Raw genomic sequence first — 22,047 nt, 5'->3', positions numbered from 1 at the left:
TAGAAATCCTTTGTCCTGGCTGGAAGCGGGTGAAAAGAACAGCAAAAACACCCATTCCTATACTACTAACTTTTGTGAGCCATGCTTCTCCCTCCAAGCAATATCAGTCTTATCAGTGTTTATTTGCTAATAATATTTTATTTTTACATTCAAGTATCTGAGTATACGCAAAGTTAAATGTTGAACCCTTCCGCTATTCATTACCTGAAACTTTCTTTATGAACCCTTCTGCATCTTGCACCTGGAAGAGGGGTGCTGTGACAGCAGGCACACTTTTGCTCTTCTAGTTGTGCCCCGAATTAGACCTCTCTCTGATGATGATGTATAGCGACCAGATCTACCTCTTCAGGAGGCAGGAGTTCTCCATTGGAAAAAGTACCCATTTCAATATCTCATACTTTGGCCTACAACTCCTCCCTATTCCCACAGCTGAATAGACTGGTCCCTTTGACTGCCCTTGGACCAATCTCCCCCACATCTAATTCCTGTGGAGTCTCAGGACTTTGAACCACAGCAGAGGTATGAACCATTTCAAAAACAATCTCATCTTTGGAATCTGAACTGTCAGACCTGCCAGGATGAGTAGCCTCCCATGTACATGCCTGAAATCTAACAGGACACACATGCACAACAGTAACCCTTCAGTTTTTCTATGAAAGTAGCACTCCCCATATAAGTAAAGTCTATAGCCAGTAAAGTTTAATTACCAAGCTAATTTAAATTAGTAGTCAGGATTGTTCTTTCAGTTTCAAGAATTGCAATCACAGTTCCGTAAGAAACATTTTTTCAGATGTTTTCAAACTAGGGAACCACTCCATGGTGGAGATGTGTGAGGAGAAACCAGGTTGAGAGCAAAGTGTGTGGGGGTGGCATAACAAGTGAGGCAGGAGGCTTAGGTAAAACACTTACTCTGCTCTGGACCAGTTTGGGGTTGGGGGGCAGGGGTGGAGCTTGCAGCATGAGCAAAATGTCATTTTCTAGATAAGGAAGTATAGATAAATAAAAAATGAACAGGGATCTCATAGGTAGTACTTGGTTTTTTTATTTAAATTGGATTTTTTAAAAATAAAATGCCTTTTGAGGGAAAAATCTATCAAAAAAGAGGTTTTTGTTTAAGATATGTTATAGTCCAAAGCTTATTCATCATGAAATAAGGATTAGTTTTTAATTAGGGAGCATAAGGCTGTATATCCATGCAATGTTTAAATTTTTTGGTACATGAATCCTATTAATCCATTCACAAAGTCATGCTCTTCCACAGGTTTCTGTAAGATTACTGGGCAGTTTTCCTATCTAGAAGATATTCTCACAGATGCTTGGTTTACAGTTCTCAAAACTGTGAATTTGCTCTCTTGCCTCTTCTTCATAGCAAAAAATGTTAAAAAATAAACGTACAGAGGTGAGAAAAAGACCTGAATCCTATTGTTCCTATGCAAATCTATATACACAGAATGGAACCCTTACCTCTTAAGTGCTAAGTTTCAAAAAATTCAATGACTAGAAGAATATTGTTGGGAGTGGAATTGATCTGCGCAAGAAGCTAAATATAAGTGGTAAGCATTAAAAATGAAAGTGAAACTTTTGAGCAGTATACTCCCCAGTTCTTTGGATCTTTTTGTGTATTGCCCGAGGTTGATCATAGCATGTTTCCCCGAAAATAAGACCGGGTTTTATATTAATTTTTGCTCCAAAAGACACATTAGGGCTTATTTTCAGGTGATGTCTTTTTTTTTTTTTTATGAAAGCTGTAAGACTCTTGCCCTGATAATCCTTCACAATTCCTTTCCTGTACTCAACAGAATAGCTCTTTCTTTTTGCACTCATCTTGTCTGGGGGTCAAAATATTATTCCCTTTAAATCTACTATTAAATCAAGTGTTAACTGAAGACTTACAAGACAGGAGTGGCAACACACGAGTGCATTAAGTATGTCCATTACAAGACATGACGTCCTGAATTATGAAACACATCTGTTCATTATCAAATGTGCACTTTATTTGTGCCTTGTGTCTGTACTCCAACAGGTCATTTGGCAATAAGTCTCAAGTTCATCTGTTTACACAGGCATTTACCTCTTGTCCAAAGGTGCCCACTTGGGTATTTACAAATACTTAATTATAATTTATATTACTTATTTTAAGTATTAATTTCAATAATATTATAATTCAATACGCCCATCACATGTTGCAACAGATGTACTAAATGCATCCATTTGGCTGACGATCTTAACTGGGGCTTATTTTTGGGGTAGGGCTTATATTACAAGCATCCTGAAAAATCATGCTAGGGCTTATTTTCCGATTAGGTATTATTTCCAGGGAAATATAGTATTATTCTTTTCCTGGAGGCAAAAACCTATAACAGCAGCAGGCCATAAAAGAGACCCAGTTTGGGAGTATTTTAAAGAAGTTCCTCCACTTAGGGAGGAACATGCATGCAAATTATGTGAAAAATCGTGATTTAAATCCAGTCTTAGTAATTTACATTGTGATTTAAATCAATTCCACCTTGGCTAAAATCAAGCACTGGGGAAGTAGAGGGAGCAGCTAAATATGGAGCCAGAATTCAAACTGATTCTTGGGCCGGTGGAGACCAGAGGCGTGGGGTGAGCTGGAATAGTCATTTCTCTAACTGACACTGAACAGAGATGAAAACAAACGTAGGAGGCAGCTTCTGTGTTGGGCAACTTTGGGTGATGTGAACAGGCAAAGATGGAACCAGAGGTCAAAATGCTTTTCAAATTGCTGAAATGGGGAGGGGGGGTTAAGGGAAAAGAAAGCACAGAAATGCTTCTGCAGCTGCCAGAGGTTGGAAGGCTGTGTGAGGGTGGGATGATGAACAGAACTTGCTTTTCAGGCAGGCAAAGAAGCATCAGTCTATGCTTTATACACTATAGCAGACCTTTGATTGTGTGGATCACAAGAAGCTATGGATGGTTCTGAAAGAAACAGGGGTACCTCAACACTTGATTATGCTGATGTGTAGCCTGCATTGACAAAAAGAAGTCAGGCTTTCTGTTAAGAAAGAACATGGAGAAACAGAATGGTTTCCCATAAGCAAAGCTGCCACACAAACGTGTATTTCATCTCCCTATTTGGTCAATATGTACACAGAACATGTAATAGAGAAAACTGGATTAGGATCAGAGGAAGGAATGCAAATTGGAGGAACAAATGTCAATAGATTAAGATCTGCAGATGATATCATTCCTGATGAAAGTGAAAGAAGAAAGTTCAGAAGCAGGACTGCAGCTGAATCTTAATAAAAAGTCATGGTGACAGAGGAATTACACAGTTTTAATGTCAACAATGAAGAAATTGTGAAAGATTTTCGATCATCAACTCAAATGGAAACTGTAGCCACGACATTTGAAGAAAACCGAGACTTGGAAAAGCAGCAATGAAGGAAAGATCACCAATAATAAGTACACTATTGTTTTCCCAATAACCATGTACAGTGGTACCTTGGCTCACAAATGCCTCAGTTCATGACCAAATCAGGTCGCAGACAGAAATTTCAGAAAAAGTTTGCCTCGGGTTGTGAACTCCACATCAGGTGATGATCATGATTGCCCGTCTTCCCTGCACAGGCACAACTGCGGTTGTGCTTGCGGGGGGGGGGGGGGGAGATGGCCACGATCTTTGTTGTTCGTTACTTTATTTCACATTTTTGTGACTTAAAAATAGTTACAGAATGGATTAACCTTATTTACAGTGAATCTTATGGGAAAATTTGACTTGGGTCACGACCAATTTGGGTCGCGACCAGAGTTGTGGAATGGATTAAGTTCGTGAGCCAAGGTACCATTTTATATAGGTGTGAAAGCTGGACAGTGAAGAAAGCTGACAGGAAGAAAACTGATGCATTCAAAACATGATGCTGGAGGACCGCTTTGAGAACCCCCTAACAGAAAGTCAAACAAATGGGTCCTAGATTAAAGCCCTCCAAAATGTCCTACCTATGATATCCCTGTTCAGCTCTTCTAAATTCCAGGCTTTGAATTCCTTTATGGAGTCAATTCATCTGTTATTTGGTCTTTTTTTTCTTCTTCCGGCTTCATCCTTTCCTAGCATTTTCTTCTCTAGGGAGTCTTGACTTCTCATGCTGAAGCCAAAGTACAACAGTCTCAGTTTTGTCATTTCTGCTTCTAAGAAAAGAGCTGCTTGATTTAATCTAGGACCCACACACCCATATACAGTATACAGAATACAATGGTGTGAATGATCTTGGCTTTGGTCTTTCACATTTTTAATTTTCCATTGTTGACAGTAACATTGTAAAATTCTTCTGCAGCCATCTCAGATTGGTTGTTGACTGCATTAAATATGGAAAAATATACATCATTGTATCTCTGGATGTAGAGAAGGCTTTTGTCAAAACATATTAGAATCTTACTCTTGATACATGAGACATTTTGAAGAATTAAAGAAATGGGTAAAAATTCTATATTCAACCCTGAGAGCTACAGCTAGAGTCAATGGCTTTTTGTCTTGAGTTAGTTTTGCTTGTTCTGTTCTGTACCATACAGGAATGTCAACTGTCCCCACTTATATTTGATATGTGTTTTGAAAGCCTCACATGTGCTAACCAACCAAATGCCAATATTCATGGGTTTGTGCACAATTATTTAGAATTTAAAGTTATTCTTTGCGCTCCTGATCTTATTTTGTTTATCTTGAAATTCCAGTCATCTGACTGTCGCAATCTGGGTTTCTCCCTCCGAGCGGTATCAGTCTCACCAGCATTGTAAGTCACTAAGCAAATACAGAGTTGAGTGTTGAGCCCTAGCTCTCCTTATGAGCCCTTCTGTGTCATGCCCCTGGAGGAGGGGTACTGTGAAAACAGGCGTGCTCCTGCTCCTCTCGTTGTGCCCCTAATTAGGCTTCCCTCCAGTGATGGCAGTGAGACACCAGGTCCACCTCCTCAAGGTCAGCATCTTCCCATGTCAGCATCCCTTCCCTCAGGCCGTGACTCCCCAGGGTTGGGTTGATCTGCCTTTCCATTTGTCCTTGGTCTAATCTTTCCCACTGCTATGTCCCATTGGATCCCAGGCCTTGAACTGCAGCTGGAGACAGCACCATTTCAAAAACAATCTCATCCTCATAATCAGAATTTGAACCATCAGTACAACCAGCACAAGGCATCTCCCGTGAGCATGCCTGAGGTTTGACAGGATGCATGCACATGACACTGTCCCAGGTTTGATGCAGAAAATTAATGATTTCACATATTCTGTTCTGTGAACTGAACAAATTCTGAACTGATGTTGATATAAGATAGGCCACAGTGTAGTAAACTGGCAACTAAGACTTTAATTGGGTTTTAATACTTACTTGAGAATATTTATCCTTCGAAATATATCTCAAACGATTACATTACATTTGAGTAAACTGATTAATGATATCTTACAGGACATTGACAGATGGACTTCTTTAAAGCTGAGTTTAAGAGTTTGGGTAAATAAACTTAAGATGAATGCAATGTTGTGAATTATCTATATTTATACCTAGTAAGTATTTCCCAAATGTTATCATTTGTTTCATAAATTCCTACAGGGTTTCATTGGACCATGAATATCTTTGAAAAAGACAGAATGTCTGAGTAACAGATATGACTTTCCTGATTTTGCTTTATATTGGGCGTATCTGTTCTCTTGTATTGAATGTTGTCCTTTTCCACTCAGATTAGACTTTTTCCTTTGGCTAGTTTTGGAAACTTCATGCTTTGATTCTCTTCCAAATGGACTGCACTTGGAGTATTAAAACAGAAACAATACTTTTTACAGTTATAGCATTAAGAGAGGCAGAGCACACACTTGCACCTCAATTACAGTTTGATCTATTTTCATATGCAAAATTGACTCTGTGAGGAAATCCAGATTTAAAAATTGGCAAGCAAATGTTTGTTTAGAAGACTTGAATGGACAGTCCAAATTTTACTTTGGATCAGTTTATAGGTTCCAATGATAGCTTTCTGCCATTCTCTGCTTTGGAGGCTAAATATGAATTGCAAGCTATAGCTGAATCTAGGTTCAGTACTAATTCTTTTACAGGTTCAGAGTCTCCTATGTTATTGGAGATATTATGGCTGAATACTTCTACTGACCTACAATTCTTGTTCATAAATATCTATAAATATGCTAGTAGTTTGTAAATATGTTTGTAAGCCGCCCTGAGGCTCATGCGATGGGGCGGCATATAAGTTGTCTAAATAAATAAATAGTGAATAAATAAGATACAGAGAATCTTGGGCAAAAATGGAATAATGACTTGGAGTAACCTGTTTTGTTCAATCACTTCATTGGCAGCTATTTCAAAAGAGGTAATGGATGTATGGTTCTGCTTAATTCTGCAAAAACTGTGATGAGTATATTGGATGCTACATCATTTCAGTAAGGTTTTATCTAAATCGGCTAATTACTGTAGATCCAATAGAAGTGAAAGCTTCTTTCACTCATATGTTTTGATAATGCCCAATAGCTGCTTCTTTTTGGGATGAGGTAATAATAGTTGGGTAATAATAGGTAATAATAATGTCTTTAATATCTATGGACAAGCATGATTCCCTTTATCTGGGCAGAGAACAACAGAATGACACTCAATAGGACCAAAAACCAAGTCCTCCCCTTCCAAGAAACCAAATGTTTCATTACAAAATGGGGAATATTTGGTTTGGCAATATTGCAAGTGAGAAGGATCTTGGGGTTGTTGTAGATCACAAACTAAATATGAGCCAATAATGTGATGCAGCTGCAAAATGGGCAAATGCTATTTCGGACTGCATTAACAGAAGTATCATTTTCAAAACACATACAGTACTATAGTCCCCATACTCAGCACTAGTCAGAACTCACCTGGAGTATTGTGTCTAGTTCTGGGCACCTGAGTTTTAAAAAGATGCAGAAGAGCTAGAAAGGGTACAGAGGAGGGCAACAAAGATGATTAATGGACTGGAGGTAAAATCCTGTGTGGAAAGATTGAGTGAACTAGGCATGTTCTGCCTGAAAAAAGTGAACTGAGGGGTGATATGAGAGCACTCTACAAGTATTTGAAGGGCAGTCACAAAGAGGAAGGACAAGATCTCTTTTTGTTCATTCCAGCATGTAGAACATGGAATGATAGGCTTAACTTAAAAAGAAACAGAAGAAGAACAGATTTAGAGCAGACAACAGGAAGAATTTCCTCACTGTCAGAGAAGTACAACAATGGAACCTATTACCTAGGGAAGTTGTGGGCTCTATCTCACTAAAGACATTCAAAGATGGTGTAATTTACTGTCCTGCAATAGCAGGGGGTTGGACCCAATGGTGTTCTGACCCCTTCCAACTCTACTATTCTATGCCAATTCTTATCCATTAGTGTATGCGTCCTCAAACTATGACCCACGGGCTGCATCTGGCCCTCCATGCCCATTTATCCAGCCCACTGCAGAGGTTTTGGAGTTGCCGAGCGCACACGCGTGGGGCAGCAGCTTGCTCGCACGGAGACTGTTTTGGACTTGCTCAGAGAAACCGCTCTCCGTGTGCGCCCGCTGCTGCCCCCGTCCCTGCCTCGCCGCACGCGCGCGCCCCCACCGGCCCATGCCCACCACTGGCACCTTTCAACTGGCCCCCTGTTGAAAAAGTTTGAGGACCCCTGCATTAGTGGGACCCACTGCCTGTAGAAAGAAGACTAAGCACTTCTGGGGCAACTGGAAATTCCCTATACAGGTAGTCCCCGGGTTACAGATTAATTTCATTCCTGAGAATGTCCTTAAGTCAAATTTGTATGTAAGTCAAACCATTCTTTTAGGACATTTCCCCCTTTGAAAACCATAATTATTCTTTTGATGTTTCAAATCCTTTTCTTTTTAAAAACACTCAATACAATTGAGTATTTTAAAAATACTCAATAAATGTACCCCAAATCTCATTAAACTTGTTTTTCTTTATATGTCCTTCTCTCACTTTTATAAAAGAAACAGTTCTTAGAACAGTTTGGAATATTTTTTCAAGTCAGTATCTTACAGAGTTATGCTAGCTCACTATCATTCTTGATAGACTATAACAAAATCATGAATATGAAGCATTTGGAGCACTTTAAATTACTTTATGTTATTTATTCTTTCTGATTGTTCTTTGTCTAAATATATTTCTGAGTTGCTCTGCTAATTTTCAATAAACCGTAAGAATAATAAAATGTCACAGTTCCAAACAAAACCAAACCTAAAACAAAACAGAGAAAATAATCAGAACTTCTCTCTCTCTCTCTCTCCCCCCCTCCCTCTGGGACCAGGTGCATCATCATCATTAGTTAATGTTAGGCTTAATGTTACCTCATGGATTAAGAAGTTACGAATAAAAACAGGATTTCAAGCTTTAAAACAACATCAGAGGAGTAGGAAGAAGTCATCTGGGCACCTCTGCTTCTGCTCTTCCAGAAACTGTTTTGCTGTGGTTCTGCTTCATCCTTGAGGCACTACATATGCTCCAAAACATACTGGCTTGGGTATACTCGCCATGAATATCTCTAGGGAATCTCTATCTCTTCAAAAAATCTGCAAATATCTCTAGGAAACTACACATCCATTGATGATATGTCACCAAACGCGTCATGTAGTTTCCTAGGGACAGCTTTTCCTTAAAGATATTCATAGTGTTTATGGCAGTCCACACATTCATAAGTACATCACCTGGGGACTACCCGTATAACCCCCCCTACCCCCACCCCCATGTTCCTCCCTCCCACCTTGTGCCAAAAAGTGACTTTGTTATAAAGACTATAGAAATCTCAAATTGATTTGCCTCACTCACTTTTTGCTCCCAAGTCAAGTCCAAGTTAAGCCACTAAAGCGACTCAATTAGGACTTGGAGATGAGTTGCTTGACTCAATTCCCCAACATGGCCACTCAGTAAACCATAACAGGATTTCCCTGACTTTATTCCATGACTGCTTAGTTTGCTCAGGTGCCTTTGGAGAGGGGCTTTTTCAAAAGTCTGTGGAAGTCCAAGTAAACAATGTCCACTGCATTGCCCCATCTACACGCTTAGTGACAATCTAAAACATAGTGACCCAACATGCCGCCCCGAGGCCTTGTTCTGTGGCCCTCTTGCCAATTGGAGCCTCTCATTCCCCCTCCCCCCCGCCCGGTTCCACCAGTAGCACAGGCACGAATGCAACACTGGCAGCCCTGAGCTGCTCGAGCAGATGAGTGCAAAGGCGCCCAAGAGTCAAGCGCCTAAGTGCTCATCAGCAGGGATGATTGATAATATCTGTAATTATTATGCTTCCAAGCAGTTTACCAAGAACAGATGTTAAGCTAACTGGCTTGTAATTTCCCAGATTCCCTTGGATCCCCCCCCCCTTTAAAAAAACAGTGTTAGATTGGCCATTCTCCAGTCTTCTGGTACAAGGGATGATTTCAGGGTCATAGCAAATATTTTGGTAAGAAGGCCACCAATTTCATGTTTGAGTTATTTGAGAACTCTAGGATGGCTACCATCTAGACCAGGGGTCTCAAACTCACGGCCCATGGGCCAATTGCCGGGACGGGCGGGGCACGGGCCCTGTGGCCTTCAAAGCGCCGGCGGCACCTGAGCCGCGGGATGAGCAGCCCACCACCACCGCGGTGGTGGAATACTTGATGCGGCCCAGCCTCACCCAGACTCTACTTCCAGCAGCGCCCAGGTAAGTTGAGTTTGAGACCCCTGATCTAGACCAAGTGATTTGCTGACTTCCAGTTTGCAAATAAGGTTGGGAATTTCATCATCTGCCACTATTTGTGTCACTGCCTTAACTCCTCAGACTTCCTTCCAGAATATATAATAGGAACAGGCATCTGCTCTGCATTCTCTGCTTTGAAGACTGATTAAAAAAAATCATTCATCTTCTCCACCATCTCATCTCCCCTTAATGCACCTTTAATTCCTTTATCATCCAATTGTCCAGCTTTTTCTTTTAGCTACTTTCTTTAGATATATTTAAAGTATTCTTTATTGTTATCCTTGATGTTGTTAGCAATGTGCTCTTCTGTATTCTTGCTTCTCTGATTGTCTGCTTGCATCTCCCTTGTGCAAGTTTGTGGTCCCTTCTGTTTTTTGTTTTTGTTTAATTTGGACAAACCTTCCACTTTTTGAAGGAAGCTTTCTTCTCTCTAAATAGCTTCCTTGACTATCTGTTAACCATACTGTTGATTTCCTAGGCTTTGTGCTACCTTTCCTCACTCATGGTATGTATATTCACTTTGCCTTTATCATTTAGTGTTAATTTTCAAGAGCTTTGAAGCAATTTAAACTTCAGCTTCTTCTTTACCAATTCCCTCATTTTCCCTCTTCTTTCACCCATAATGTTTCCATGGAGGAGCCTTTACACTTTAGATATCAAATTTGTGGGACTCTACGCTCTCTTTAAAATAGAGGGCAACACTTCCTCCAGTACACCCTTCCCTGTCTTTCCCTATGCAGTTTATATCCAAGGATGACCAAATCCTACTGGTTATCTCTGCTCCACTGAGTTTCCATAATGTCTACTATATCTAGCTTCTTCTTTATTATCAGTGACTCCAGGTCTCCCGTTTTGGCCAGAAGTCTCAAGCATTTGCAAAGAATCAGCTAAGCAATATCACCTTCAGCCATGCACAATTTTTGTTCTGGCACTTAGTCCTTTCCAACTGGTTATCATGGCTCGCTATAACCTTGTCACCTACTTCTCCCCTCCTACATTTGGGTAATCTGAAACTTCCTCCCTTTCATCCACTAGGGATGATTTGACCAGAACTGGATGCTTCCCAGCTCTTGTTGGTTTTCCTCAAGGGTTCAGGTTAAAAGTTGCTCTGCTACCTTTTATTATCTTACATGCCTGTTGTCTGGTTCCATTCTGGTTCAAGTGGTCCTTACCTCCTGTACAGGCCTGGCTTATCCTAAAACATTCCTCAGTGCCTAACAAATCTGAAACCCTCCTCTCTACATCACTGTCTCATCTGCACATTGAGACTCCTCAGATGTGCTGGTCTAGCTGTCCCTGCACATAGAACTGGTAATATTTTGGAGAGAGCAACCTTGGAGGCCCTCAATTTCAACTTTCTACCTAGCAACCTAAATTTGGCTTTCTGGACCTCATAACTTTATTTCCGCACATCAATGCTACCAATATGAACCACAACGACTGACTCCACTCCTGCACTATCTACAAGACTATCTAGATAGCATGTGAAATCTACAACCTTAGCACCAGGCATGTAGTCCACATGCCCATCGCAAACCCAGCTTTGTCTCTAATGATCAAACCTCGCACTACCAGAAGCCAGCCCCTCCTCCCCGGATATGCATCCTCAGTATGAGAAGATACAAGTTCGCCTTCCAAGGAATAGACTCCTTCTAAGGGGAGAATGATCCTCAGAATGATGCCCTCCTTCCCCAAGATCCCCTTTTTCCATGACTGCAGAGGAGCTGTCACCCAGGAATTGGGAACTCACTAATTGGTCTCTGGGGGTCTTGTCATCCAACCTGTCTACCTCTCTTTGCATCTCCAGATCAGCAACCTTGGCTTCAAGGGAATGAATTTGTTCCCTGAGAGTTAGGAGCTCATTAGATTGAGCACACACCCATGACTTCTGTCCAGTTGGCAGATAGTCATACAAGTAGAACTCAGTGCAATACACTGGATAGCCCACACCCTTGATGGCTTTCTACCTTCATAGTTTAATTGATATAAGCAGCTTTGTTCACCTTTATTAAGTTTCTTTATTCTACTGGGAGAAGGTAGTGGATTTACTTTTCAGTGGTTACTTTCACTTTACCCTCCTGACTAGAGAAGGGAGCAAACCCCATGCCCTGGTCTCCTTGCCTTATTGCTGAACTCACCCTGTTGCTCAACTTGCTTGTGGGCTGATGCTTCCTCAATGGGGCTCCTCACAATCAGAAAGCTAACTCCTTCACATGCCTGCCTTCTTATATAGTTCTAGGTGAGCTCACCCAAGTGCTACAGCAACCAATCTGATTGGAGGGTCTTGTTTGAAAAATAAGGGAGGGGAGGCCGTGGCTGAACTTCTTGTCTGTCCTACCTTCTCCTGATTAAGGAATGAATGCTAATGCATGCTAATTGGTAGTTAGTTGTTCTCTCTAGGAATGGAGATGTCCTATTCACTGGAAATCACTATAGTGAATGGGTCGCAAGCAACAAACAGGGGCAGGTGATTGATGAAGGACTGTTGTTTGGAAGTCTGGCTGGCTTTGTGTGTAATCTAAATTTGAGTGACAACTGGCCTCTCAAACCTGTTTCTGAGTTTTGTAAGTTTATCTACAGCCCTAAAAACCTAAGCTTACACTGGACCCAAACTGTACCTAGCCTTCTCTGATATTTATAAACAGTCTCTCCCAGTAGCTAGGCCTGTACAGTGGCTCTAAGAGTACAGAAATATGTACTGCTCTCCTCTTGTTTCCAAGCGTGAGTCTAGTTTACTAGAGATTTGGTTTAAATGCGGTTAGCAGGAGCTGGAGCTAGGGGCAGACAATGGGAGCTCACTCCATCCTGCAAGGCTGGGCTTGAACCACTGGGCTATTGACCATTTCTGATTGACAGTTCCAGCATCATTAAGCGGCTGTGCCACCACATTCCCCATTATCTAGAGTAATTAATTTAGATATAAAAGGGATTAGTAAATTGCACTTACCTTCTCCTTGCCCTGTTGCTCAACTTGCTTGTGGGCTCACACTTTGTCACTGGAGCTGAAATATTTAATCCATAGGGCTCTATGTTTGTGTTGTGGTAAGATATGGTTATGCCTAAAATGACTTGTACAGTAATTATCTTGGGAATCTACTTAACAGTGACTTGTAGGGTATCCAGTTGCATTCCAGAGAAACAGAACACAAAACCTTAGAACCATATTTTAGTTTTGATGGAATTGGTATGATCTCACAGTGGCTTTCAATACCATTGACCATGGTATCCTTCTGGGTCAGGTGTCTGAGTTAAAGGTGGGGGTACTGCATTGCATATTGCTCAGTTCCTTGGATTCTTCACTAGCTGCTTCTTCAGCAGTTGACCTCATCCCCCATGCTATTTAACTTCTACATTAAACTGCTGAGTGGGGTCATCAGGACTGCAAAATGCTGATGACAGTTCTATTTCTCCTTTTCATATATAGCAGGTGAAGCTGTGGATATGCTAAACAAGTACCTGCAACAATGGAAAGAATGAAGGCTAACAAACAGAAGGATAATCCAGAAAAGAATGAGTTGCCATTGGTGTGCGGTTCATCTGACAGGATGAAGGATATTCAAACAGTTCCGGATGAAGCCACACTTCCGCTAAAGCAGCAGGTTCAAAACTTTATAGTTTCCCTTGAGTCATTTTCATTGCTTTAGGATCAGGTGGCCCCAGTGGCATAAATTACCTTCTAACAGCCCTGGTTGGTAGCCTAGCTATGTCCCCATCTGGTCAGGGATAACCTGGTTGCAGCTCTGCTGATCTCTAAGTTAGAATACTGTAATACTACTCCATGATGTTTCCCTGAAGATTGTTCATAAGCTTCAGTTTCTGTAAAATGTGGAAGCCAATTTAATAGTTGGAGTCAGAAGGTACAAACACATAACACTAATTCTGGCCTGCTTGCACTGGGTGCCTATATGCTTGCAAGTTTAATTCAAAGTGCTGGTTTTAACCTATAAAGCTTGGGATGACAATAATTGACAGAATGTCTCTCCCAGCCACAGTCTGGATGTATGATTTAGGGCCTACCTCCAACTGCCATCTCTGAGGGAGGCTCTGTTGGTGACAACTAGGAGGAAGGCTTTCTCACTGGTACCCACCTCCCCAAGATATGAAACATATTCCCAACAGAGGTCTGCTGGGAACCAACTCTACTATCCTTTTTATGCCATGCTGAATTTGTCCCCATTAATAGAGCATTTACTCAGCCCTAACAGTATATCATGGCATTATGTCTACTGTCTAAAAGGTTTTATGTCTTACTCTGTGCTACTCATTGCACTTGTTCAAATTTGGTATAAAATCTAGGATTTTTAATTTTGATGTATAATTTTATAATGTTTTACTGTTATTTGTATTTTATATTTTACTGTTATATTTTATGCATTGTTGTGTAAACCTCACAGAGAGCTTCAGCTATTACAGAGTTTGGAAATGAAATAATAATTCAGATCTCTGCCTGCCTTCTGATTTTGGTGAACTAATCTTCCCTACAGTATACACTAGGAATGAGCTTGATCCAGCCATAGCAGAAAAAAAGACCAAGATTGGATTGAATTTGACTTCTATATGATCCAATTAATTCTTACTGATCAAAGAATGGTTATAGGAAACTTTCAAACAAGTGCAGAATTACTCATTTACAATAATACCTACGTATATGTCATTTTAAAAATACTCCTCAAAATTCAGAAAACCCATATCAGACACTTAAGATCACAGATAAGAGAGCAGTTTTGAACTTCCAGAATTAAACAGCAAAGAAAAGCAAATGTAATATTTATTTTTCACTTCACTTCTATAACCTGAAGATTCTCTGGGAGGTTTACAAATGCTGAAAATAGAATCTATTAACAGAAACTGGTATTCTGCTCTAGAGATGGATGTCTCTGCTCCCCAATCTACAATTTCCAGTGCTTAATTTGCATAGAAGATTGTTTTTTTAAAACCTGCCACCAAAATATCTTTTTCCTGCTTGTGTTCAACTACTGAACATAACTACTGAACATACCAACCAATAAAGTAGAGAGCCTCTGAGCATACAAAAAGGGCTAAAAACTACAGGTAAAACACCAAAGGAAAATCTATACATACTTGAGTGAAAGGTTGGCATTTCAGGTACTTTTTCACATTTTCCAAATAGCCAGAAAAAATACAGTAAATGTTGGGAACAAAAATCTCCACAATTTTACAAGGAATGTTGGACTTTCTTAATGCCTTAACCACTTATTGCCTACCTTTACTAATGATTGAGAAGCTCAGCAAGAAAGAATTTGACAAGAGGTAAGAGCTTATGCCAGTGCTGTTGTAATTAACTGGAAAAAATTAAGTATACATTTTTTACAAAATAAAATATAAGGGGTCCATCAGGAAGCTTTCCATTTCAGTGGAAAGTAATGAATTAATTTGTGAGTTTGAAAGCTAACTGAGCACCACATACCTCTTATAAGGGGTAGAATTGGATAAAGGCTTGTTGCAAATCTATGGATCAGAATCTTCTTCCATGGCAGAGAAGGGGCATGCTATACAAAGAGAATTGTTTACTCTTTAAGTAAAAACTTTAATGGAATACATCAAACATCTGAAATGAAGCTCACAATGGGTTAGTCCATAATACTAATCCATGGAATGGGTTGCTGATTTCTGGATTGTCATGATGTGCTATCATTCTGAAGAAAGCTTGTTCTAACAGAATTGATAGACAGGCTGGAAAAAGCAGGAGTTGATCTTACCCTGAATGGCAGAAATAGATTTTGGGTTGCCAATGTTGCCAATTACTTCTACTTCCTTCCTCTTCCAGATAACATCTACTTAACAGATCCTCTAGTTCATGCATCATCAAACTACAGTCCATGGGCCGGATCTGGGCTGCCATGGCCATTTATCCGTCCCGCCATAAAGGTTTTGGACTTGCCATGCTCACGCAGCACCTTTCAACTGGCCCCTTGTTCAAAAAGTTTGAGGACCCCTGCTTTTATTTACCCCTTTTCCTTGAGTTACTAGTAATCTCTCTAAAAAGAAACTAAGTTTGTTATATCTTCCACAGAAATCTTCAAATCATTAAGAAAGAGGGATGCACACACTATTTTTATTTATGAAGAAACAATGGCTTAGACAGCAGTTTCCCTTTTATCAAAGAAAGAGAGATCTTCCATATTTAAATAAATATGAGACTGCAGCTTTTGCTCTGAATAAATATTGATATTTTGACAGTAGTTCACTGTTTTAAACAAGAAAGTTTGCAATTTCATGAGGTATCTTAGTTTAATCTTATGTGAACTTGTACCATTTCACACCATGGTTTCTGATTATCATCTGTGATGTAGGTTGTGCTTCAGGCACCTTAAGCAGGTGTTCAGTTTCTCATAAAGCAAGATTAAAAGAGATCAGTACCAAGGAAAGTTCCAAACGGATCTGCAGGCTAAATTGGGTTACCTTTGGTCCAATATTTCCTCTCATAATGCCTGAATCTGATGGAGAATTTTCTTAAGAGTCAGGCATTTGAGCTTCATAGAATATTCAGAGCAGCAGTGGTGATGGCAATGCAGGAGTGAGTGGGGACACAGGAGGTGAAGATGTGACTTGCATGGTAGAGGCATGCATATACTCTCCCATCTCAGATGGTGTGAGAGCTTGTCCTGGCCCTGGGCTTAAATTATAATAGCCAGCAAGAACTGTACAATAAGACTTGGCTGATGTATACTGCAGACTTTTGCAGATAAAATTATTTTTTGGGGCAATGTTTCTTTTTCTATATCAAAACAATTACATTTCAGAAGGCAAAGTCTTTTTAGGACATGTTTATTCATTTGAATCTTCACTTCCATTCCATAAAAAGAACTGAAAATATTCTGGGATATGGCACAAGGAACTGTAGATGGAAGCATAGTAATCATATCCCCTCTATAAATGAATGGAAGCACAACTTAGAATCCAAGTTACTGTTTACCACAGGGGTCCTCAAACTTTTTCGATAGGGGGGCAGTTAAAAGGTGGCGGCTACACACACAGGCCAGTGAGGTGGGAATGCCTGGGGGTGTGGGCACGCGCAGCGGCGGCTTGCTCGCTCGAAGACCATCTCCGATCGAGCGAGCCACCACCTCCCCCCTCCCTGCGCTGCGAGGCAGCAGCGAGTGCATGCGTATGGGAGCAAGCCAACCCCCCCCCGCACACACGCACGCAGGTGGCAACGCGGGCCAGATGGATGACCATGGCAGGCCAGATCTGTCCCGCGGGCCATAGTTTGAGGACCCATGGTTTAACACACCCTGTTCTAAATTCCCAAGCTTATAACCACTGCTACCAATTTTATCTACAGAGGTTGCATGAGATTATTATAACAAATATCAACAAAGTCAGCTTTATGATAAGAGTATGATTTTGTTCAGGAGCAACAGCAGCAGAAACCACCCAGGGAGCTTCAGTTATGGTCTAGTACAGAAATGAAATTAACAACATCAAGAAGAAGAAATTATCAAGGCCAAAGCATTTTTCCTTCAGTCTAAGGATTCACATTCCTAGCAATTTTAATCTTTTACTACAACCTAAATAGGACATAGCAGAAAGCTGGTAATTTTACAGCATTGCAAAACACATGGTACCAACTCAAAATGGAAATTATTTTTCATAAGCACTATTGCAAAACACATACTCTTAAGCAAACAATAAATCATGAATAAATGACTTGACAGACTAATTTATCTCATTTTTTGTCTTGGTAACCTCCCAAATGGACAGCAGAAACATAGCAGACATAATCTACCTTGACTTTAGCAAAACTTTTGACATACTGCCCCATGACATTCTGATAAGCAAACTAGTAAAAAATGGACTAGATAGATGGATTTAAAATTGAGTGTTAAATCAGACACAAAGAGTGTTCATCAATGGCACCTTCTCAAACTGGAGAAAGGTAACTAGAGGTGTACCACAGGGGTTCAGTCCTAGGCCCAGTGCTCTTCAACATCTTTATTATGATTTAGAAGACAAAATACAATGAATAATAAAATTTGCAGACAATACAAAATTGGGTGGAATAGTAAACACCCTGGAAGACAGAATAAAAATACAAGGTGATCTTGATAAGACTGAATGTGCTGAAAGCAACAAAATGAGATTCAACAGGGACAAATGCCAAATTCTACACCTAGGAAAAAGAAACCAAATGCATACCAAACACAACCAAAGATGTGAGACTGGGGATATGTGGGTTAACAGAACTAAAAAAGACCTTGGAGTTCTTGTAGACAACAGGCTAAATATATAGCCAACAATGTGATGCTGCTGCAAAAAGGGCATTATTTTGAGATGCATGTATAGAAGTATTCCTTCTGAACAGGGTGGAATTGATTTTAATCACTACTCAGTCAGACTGGATTTGAATCATGGTTTTCCACATAATTTGCTTGCATGCATACCTTACCCCTAAGTGGAGGAACTTCATTAAAATATTCCCAGACTGGGTCTTTTTTATGCCTGCTGTCATAAAATAGGCTTTCTCCTTGAGGGATAGAATAATATGATCTACCTCAGGCTATACACAAAAAGATCCAAAGACATGGGGAGTATTCTGCTCAAAAGTTTCACTTTCATTTTTACCACTTGCCCCTTACTCCTTACCACTTGCCCCTTACTCCTTACACTTAGCTTCTTGTGCAGATAGATTCCATTCCCAACAATCTTCTTCTAGTCAATTAATTTTGAAACTTAGCTCTTAAGAGGAAAGGTTTCCATTCTGTATACATAGATTCGCAGAGGAACAATGGGCTTCAGGTCTTCTTCTCAACTCTGTAGGTTTATTTTATAACATTTTTTGCTATGAAGAAGAGGCACGTGTTCCCTGTAGACCAAATTCATAGTTTTGAGAACTGTAAAACCAAGCATCTGTGAGAATATTTTCTAGATAGGAAAACTGCCCAGTAATCTTACAGAAACCTGTGGAAGAGGTTTGTGAATGGATTAATGGGATTCATGTACCAAAAACTTAAACATTGCATGGATATACAGCCTCATGCTCCCTAATTAAAAACTAATCCTCATTTCATGATGAATAACCTTTGGACTATAACATATCTTAAACAAAAACCTCTCTTTAGATAGATTTTTCCCTCAAAAGGCATTTTATTTTTAAAAAATCCAATTTAAACTAAAAAAAATCCAATTTAAATAAACCTCATTTTTTATTTTATAAATTATTGATTTTTACCACCCTGCTTCCAAATCATGAGAATAGATCCCTTATACTCTTCACTAGTCAGGCTTCATCTAGAATACGGTGTCCAGTTCTGGGCACCAACATTTAAGAAAGATGCAGATTAGAAGGGGTCTGGAGGAGGGCGATAAAAGCGATCCAGGGTTTGGAAACATTGCCCTATGAGGAGTGACTGAGAGAACTGCATATGTTCAGCCTTGAGAAAAGAAGACTCAGGGAGGCCATGAAATCTCTCTATAAGTACCTCACAGGCTGTCACTAAGAGGAAGGGCAAGGTCTCTTCTTGCTCATACCAGAGTGTAGGACACGGAACAATCTGTTCACCCAGATTCAGGTTAGATGTCATGAAAAGTTTCCTTCACTGTCAGAGCAATACAACAGTAGAACCAGTTGCCCAGAAAACTCATGAGCTCTCCCACACTAGGAATAATCAAGGAGAAACTTGACAGTCATCTGAGTGGGATGGTGTAACTTGGTGTCCTGCAACACCTTCTTACAATTCTATGATTCTATGTAAGAGATATTTAGATAACATGGTGAACCAGCATCCTGTAGTTATCTTTGTTTCTTACTCATAAGTTCACTGTTCAGAAAGGGAAACTGTTACTGTTAAGGAAGGGGGAGGAGTAATTTTAGGGAGATGTATATTTGTTTGGGATACTAATTGGTGTTATTTCTAATAAGCTTTTAACAAATAAGAAAGCACCACCAAAATATGTATTTTGGACCTCCAAGGCCAGCAGAGAAGCTTTAAACACTGCAATGCAACATAAGACAATAAAAAGAATGTGTACCTCACCAAAACTCAACAGCTATCCATGAACCATGAGAAAACTATTGGCATATCCTGATAAGACTAACATTACATGTTCATTGGGTTTGGCTGAAAATAAGTAGCTTGTTTAAACAGTGACTTTAATAATCTGTTATCCTCAGTTTCAATATAAATTTTTTTATTAGGTAACATACAGACTGGAAATATATAGAACTATTGTCCTTTCAAATTACTTTAATGTACAGTGCAAATACAAAGCTATATGACCGTTAATGGTAGTTACTGGTCAGTCTTGCATGCCCTTGATTTTTGGCATTTAATTATGCAACAACAGCTGTCCTGTTGAATTATCAAAGTGCTGACTAATTCCATACTGTTACATTGTGAAACTGTTTGTGCTATACTTATGGTTTCTGTATATCTTCAAATGCCTATTTTCAAAGTTGAACTGTTACATAACACACCTACACCTCCTTGGTCTGAATATATCTTGGATTTTTCCATTATAATAGAAATAAAGCACTAAAATATAAATGGGTACCAAACATGAAGTGCTACTGCAGCTTTAATAAACAGTTTTAGTCAACAGTGTATAGGAAAATGGTAAATTCTATCATAATCCAAAATATAGTGTATCTAAACAACACAAAAACAAAGTAGATTTTTAAAAGGGAAATATATCTGGTCTATGTTAAATTATAAAAGAAACCACAACATGCTCTCTCATCATTACAGTACTCCTTGCCACCCTTTATCACAGCAGCATTGCCATTTTTAGGTTCACCTGGAACATGAGTGAATATAAATTAGATTAGAAATACAGTCCAAGACCTACGGACCCCATTCCTAGACTAAAGCAAAGATGAATAAAAAACGGAATAGATGATGTTTCAGCTAGAAATGCAGGTTAGCTGATAAGATAAGCCACAAGTATTCTATCTCCCATGTTTCTGTATTTGTATACCATAAGTGTACGGAATCTGCACAGTTAACCACGTTGCGTTTTGGTTACCTTTCTGGAAAGAATACTAACACAGAGCAAGTGGGTAACCAACGCCCCCTAACGGCAGCAAAGTCACAATTCCTTATCTTTAACCATAACAAGATCACCAAAGACAGCTGATAACAAGGAAGGCATTGCACACATAAGTAGGTTAAAACGATGAGAGTGGATTCTTGTTTATTTCACTCGACTGGTCCTGTAGGCGATCTTTGGAAGATTCTATTTTCCACCTCACAAGTACACGCACTTACTAATTGTGATTTTCAGCTGATTTTCAAATCTACAGCCCTAGATCAGAAAGGTTCATAGGATCCCTTCGAACGAGAACCATGCAAAGCTTATAATGACCACTACTTCAATGCTGGAACAAAACCTGTTCAATTAGTATAGAAACTAGGGGGGGGGCTTTCTCCTCCTCCTCCTCCTCCTCCTCTTTCCATCTTGCAATGGCAGAGAGTAAAAGAGCCTAACAGGGAGAGGGGGGAGGTCCGGGCTGCAGCAGAAATACGAACACTGCACACGCCACAGTTTCCCAAAAGGAAGAGAGGCGGCTCGCTGATACCAAACAACAACAGCAACCCCAGCATCCCTCCGACCTCAACCCCCCCCCCCACCAACATCCCCGAAACGCCATTTTCTGACAAAGCATCAAGTTGGGCCACAAAAGTAGGAGGCAGAGACAACGCGCGCGCAACAGGGAATAAACCCCACCAACATGCCTCCGCCGCTGCCCCCACTAGAAATTTTCCTCCGAGGCCACCTCCGCTCCCCTCCCTTCGGACATCCCATTCCCAGGGAGCAAGGAAGGACGAAAGAGAAGGGACCTACCCACACCGTATTTTTCCTCCTCTGTCGGGGTCCACATGCTGCCGCTGCCGGTGCTATTCCTGCAGCCGGCTCCCCCCTGCCAGAGAGGAGGTCCTGAGCCGCGATGTTCATGGACGGGCGGAGGCGGCTTCAGATGAGCCCGGGGCTGCTGCTCCGTACAGCCCCCCGGGCACCGCGGCTGAGGCGGCGGCGGCGTCTTCTCCTTTTGCTTCAGGCCGAGCAGGTGCGCTGGTCGGCAGCAACCGCAGCAGCAGCAAGGCAAAGGAACGACGAGGCTTCCCTGGAGATCAGCTACGGATTCCTCAGCGCCCGACAGGGAGCAGCACAACCAGCGCTCCTTCACCCCCCACTCAACCCTCCAAGGCAGAACAGCTCCTCAGGCTCTTTGCCTTAATCCAGCAGCCACGAGGGACCTCCCTCCTTCCCTCCCCTCCCCTCCCCTCCTTCTCCTTCTCCCTCGCGGTAACAGAAGAAGGCACCGACAGCCCTCAACCGCCTCCTCCCCCGCAGCGGCGGCTGCTGCCGTTGTTGTCGCCGCTGGA

At 40.8% G+C, this 22,047-nt stretch overlaps 1 protein-coding gene across 1 annotated transcript in view; it reads right to left on the bottom strand.

Moving 5' to 3' along the window:
- DOCK3 (dedicator of cytokinesis 3) overlaps positions 1-21,689 on the bottom strand; it is a 283,802-nt gene extending 262,113 nt beyond the window's left edge. The window contains exon 1 of the mRNA XM_044451471.1: positions 21,506-21,689. Coding sequence (XP_044307406.1) covers positions 21,506-21,542 — 37 coding nt within the window. The 5' untranslated portion in view covers positions 21,543-21,689. The remainder of the gene's footprint in view (positions 1-21,505) is intronic.
- Between the last annotated feature and the right edge of the window lie 358 nt (positions 21,690-22,047).

Source organism: Varanus komodoensis, unplaced genomic scaffold (assembly GCF_004798865.1).
Source record: "Varanus komodoensis strain SLA01 unplaced genomic scaffold, ASM479886v1 scaffold6_2, whole genome shotgun sequence".
Classification (NCBI taxonomy): domain Eukaryota; kingdom Metazoa; phylum Chordata; class Lepidosauria; order Squamata; family Varanidae; genus Varanus; species Varanus komodoensis.
The sequence above is the reverse complement of the archived record's forward strand: the minus strand, read 5'-3'. Positions and strand labels throughout refer to the sequence as shown.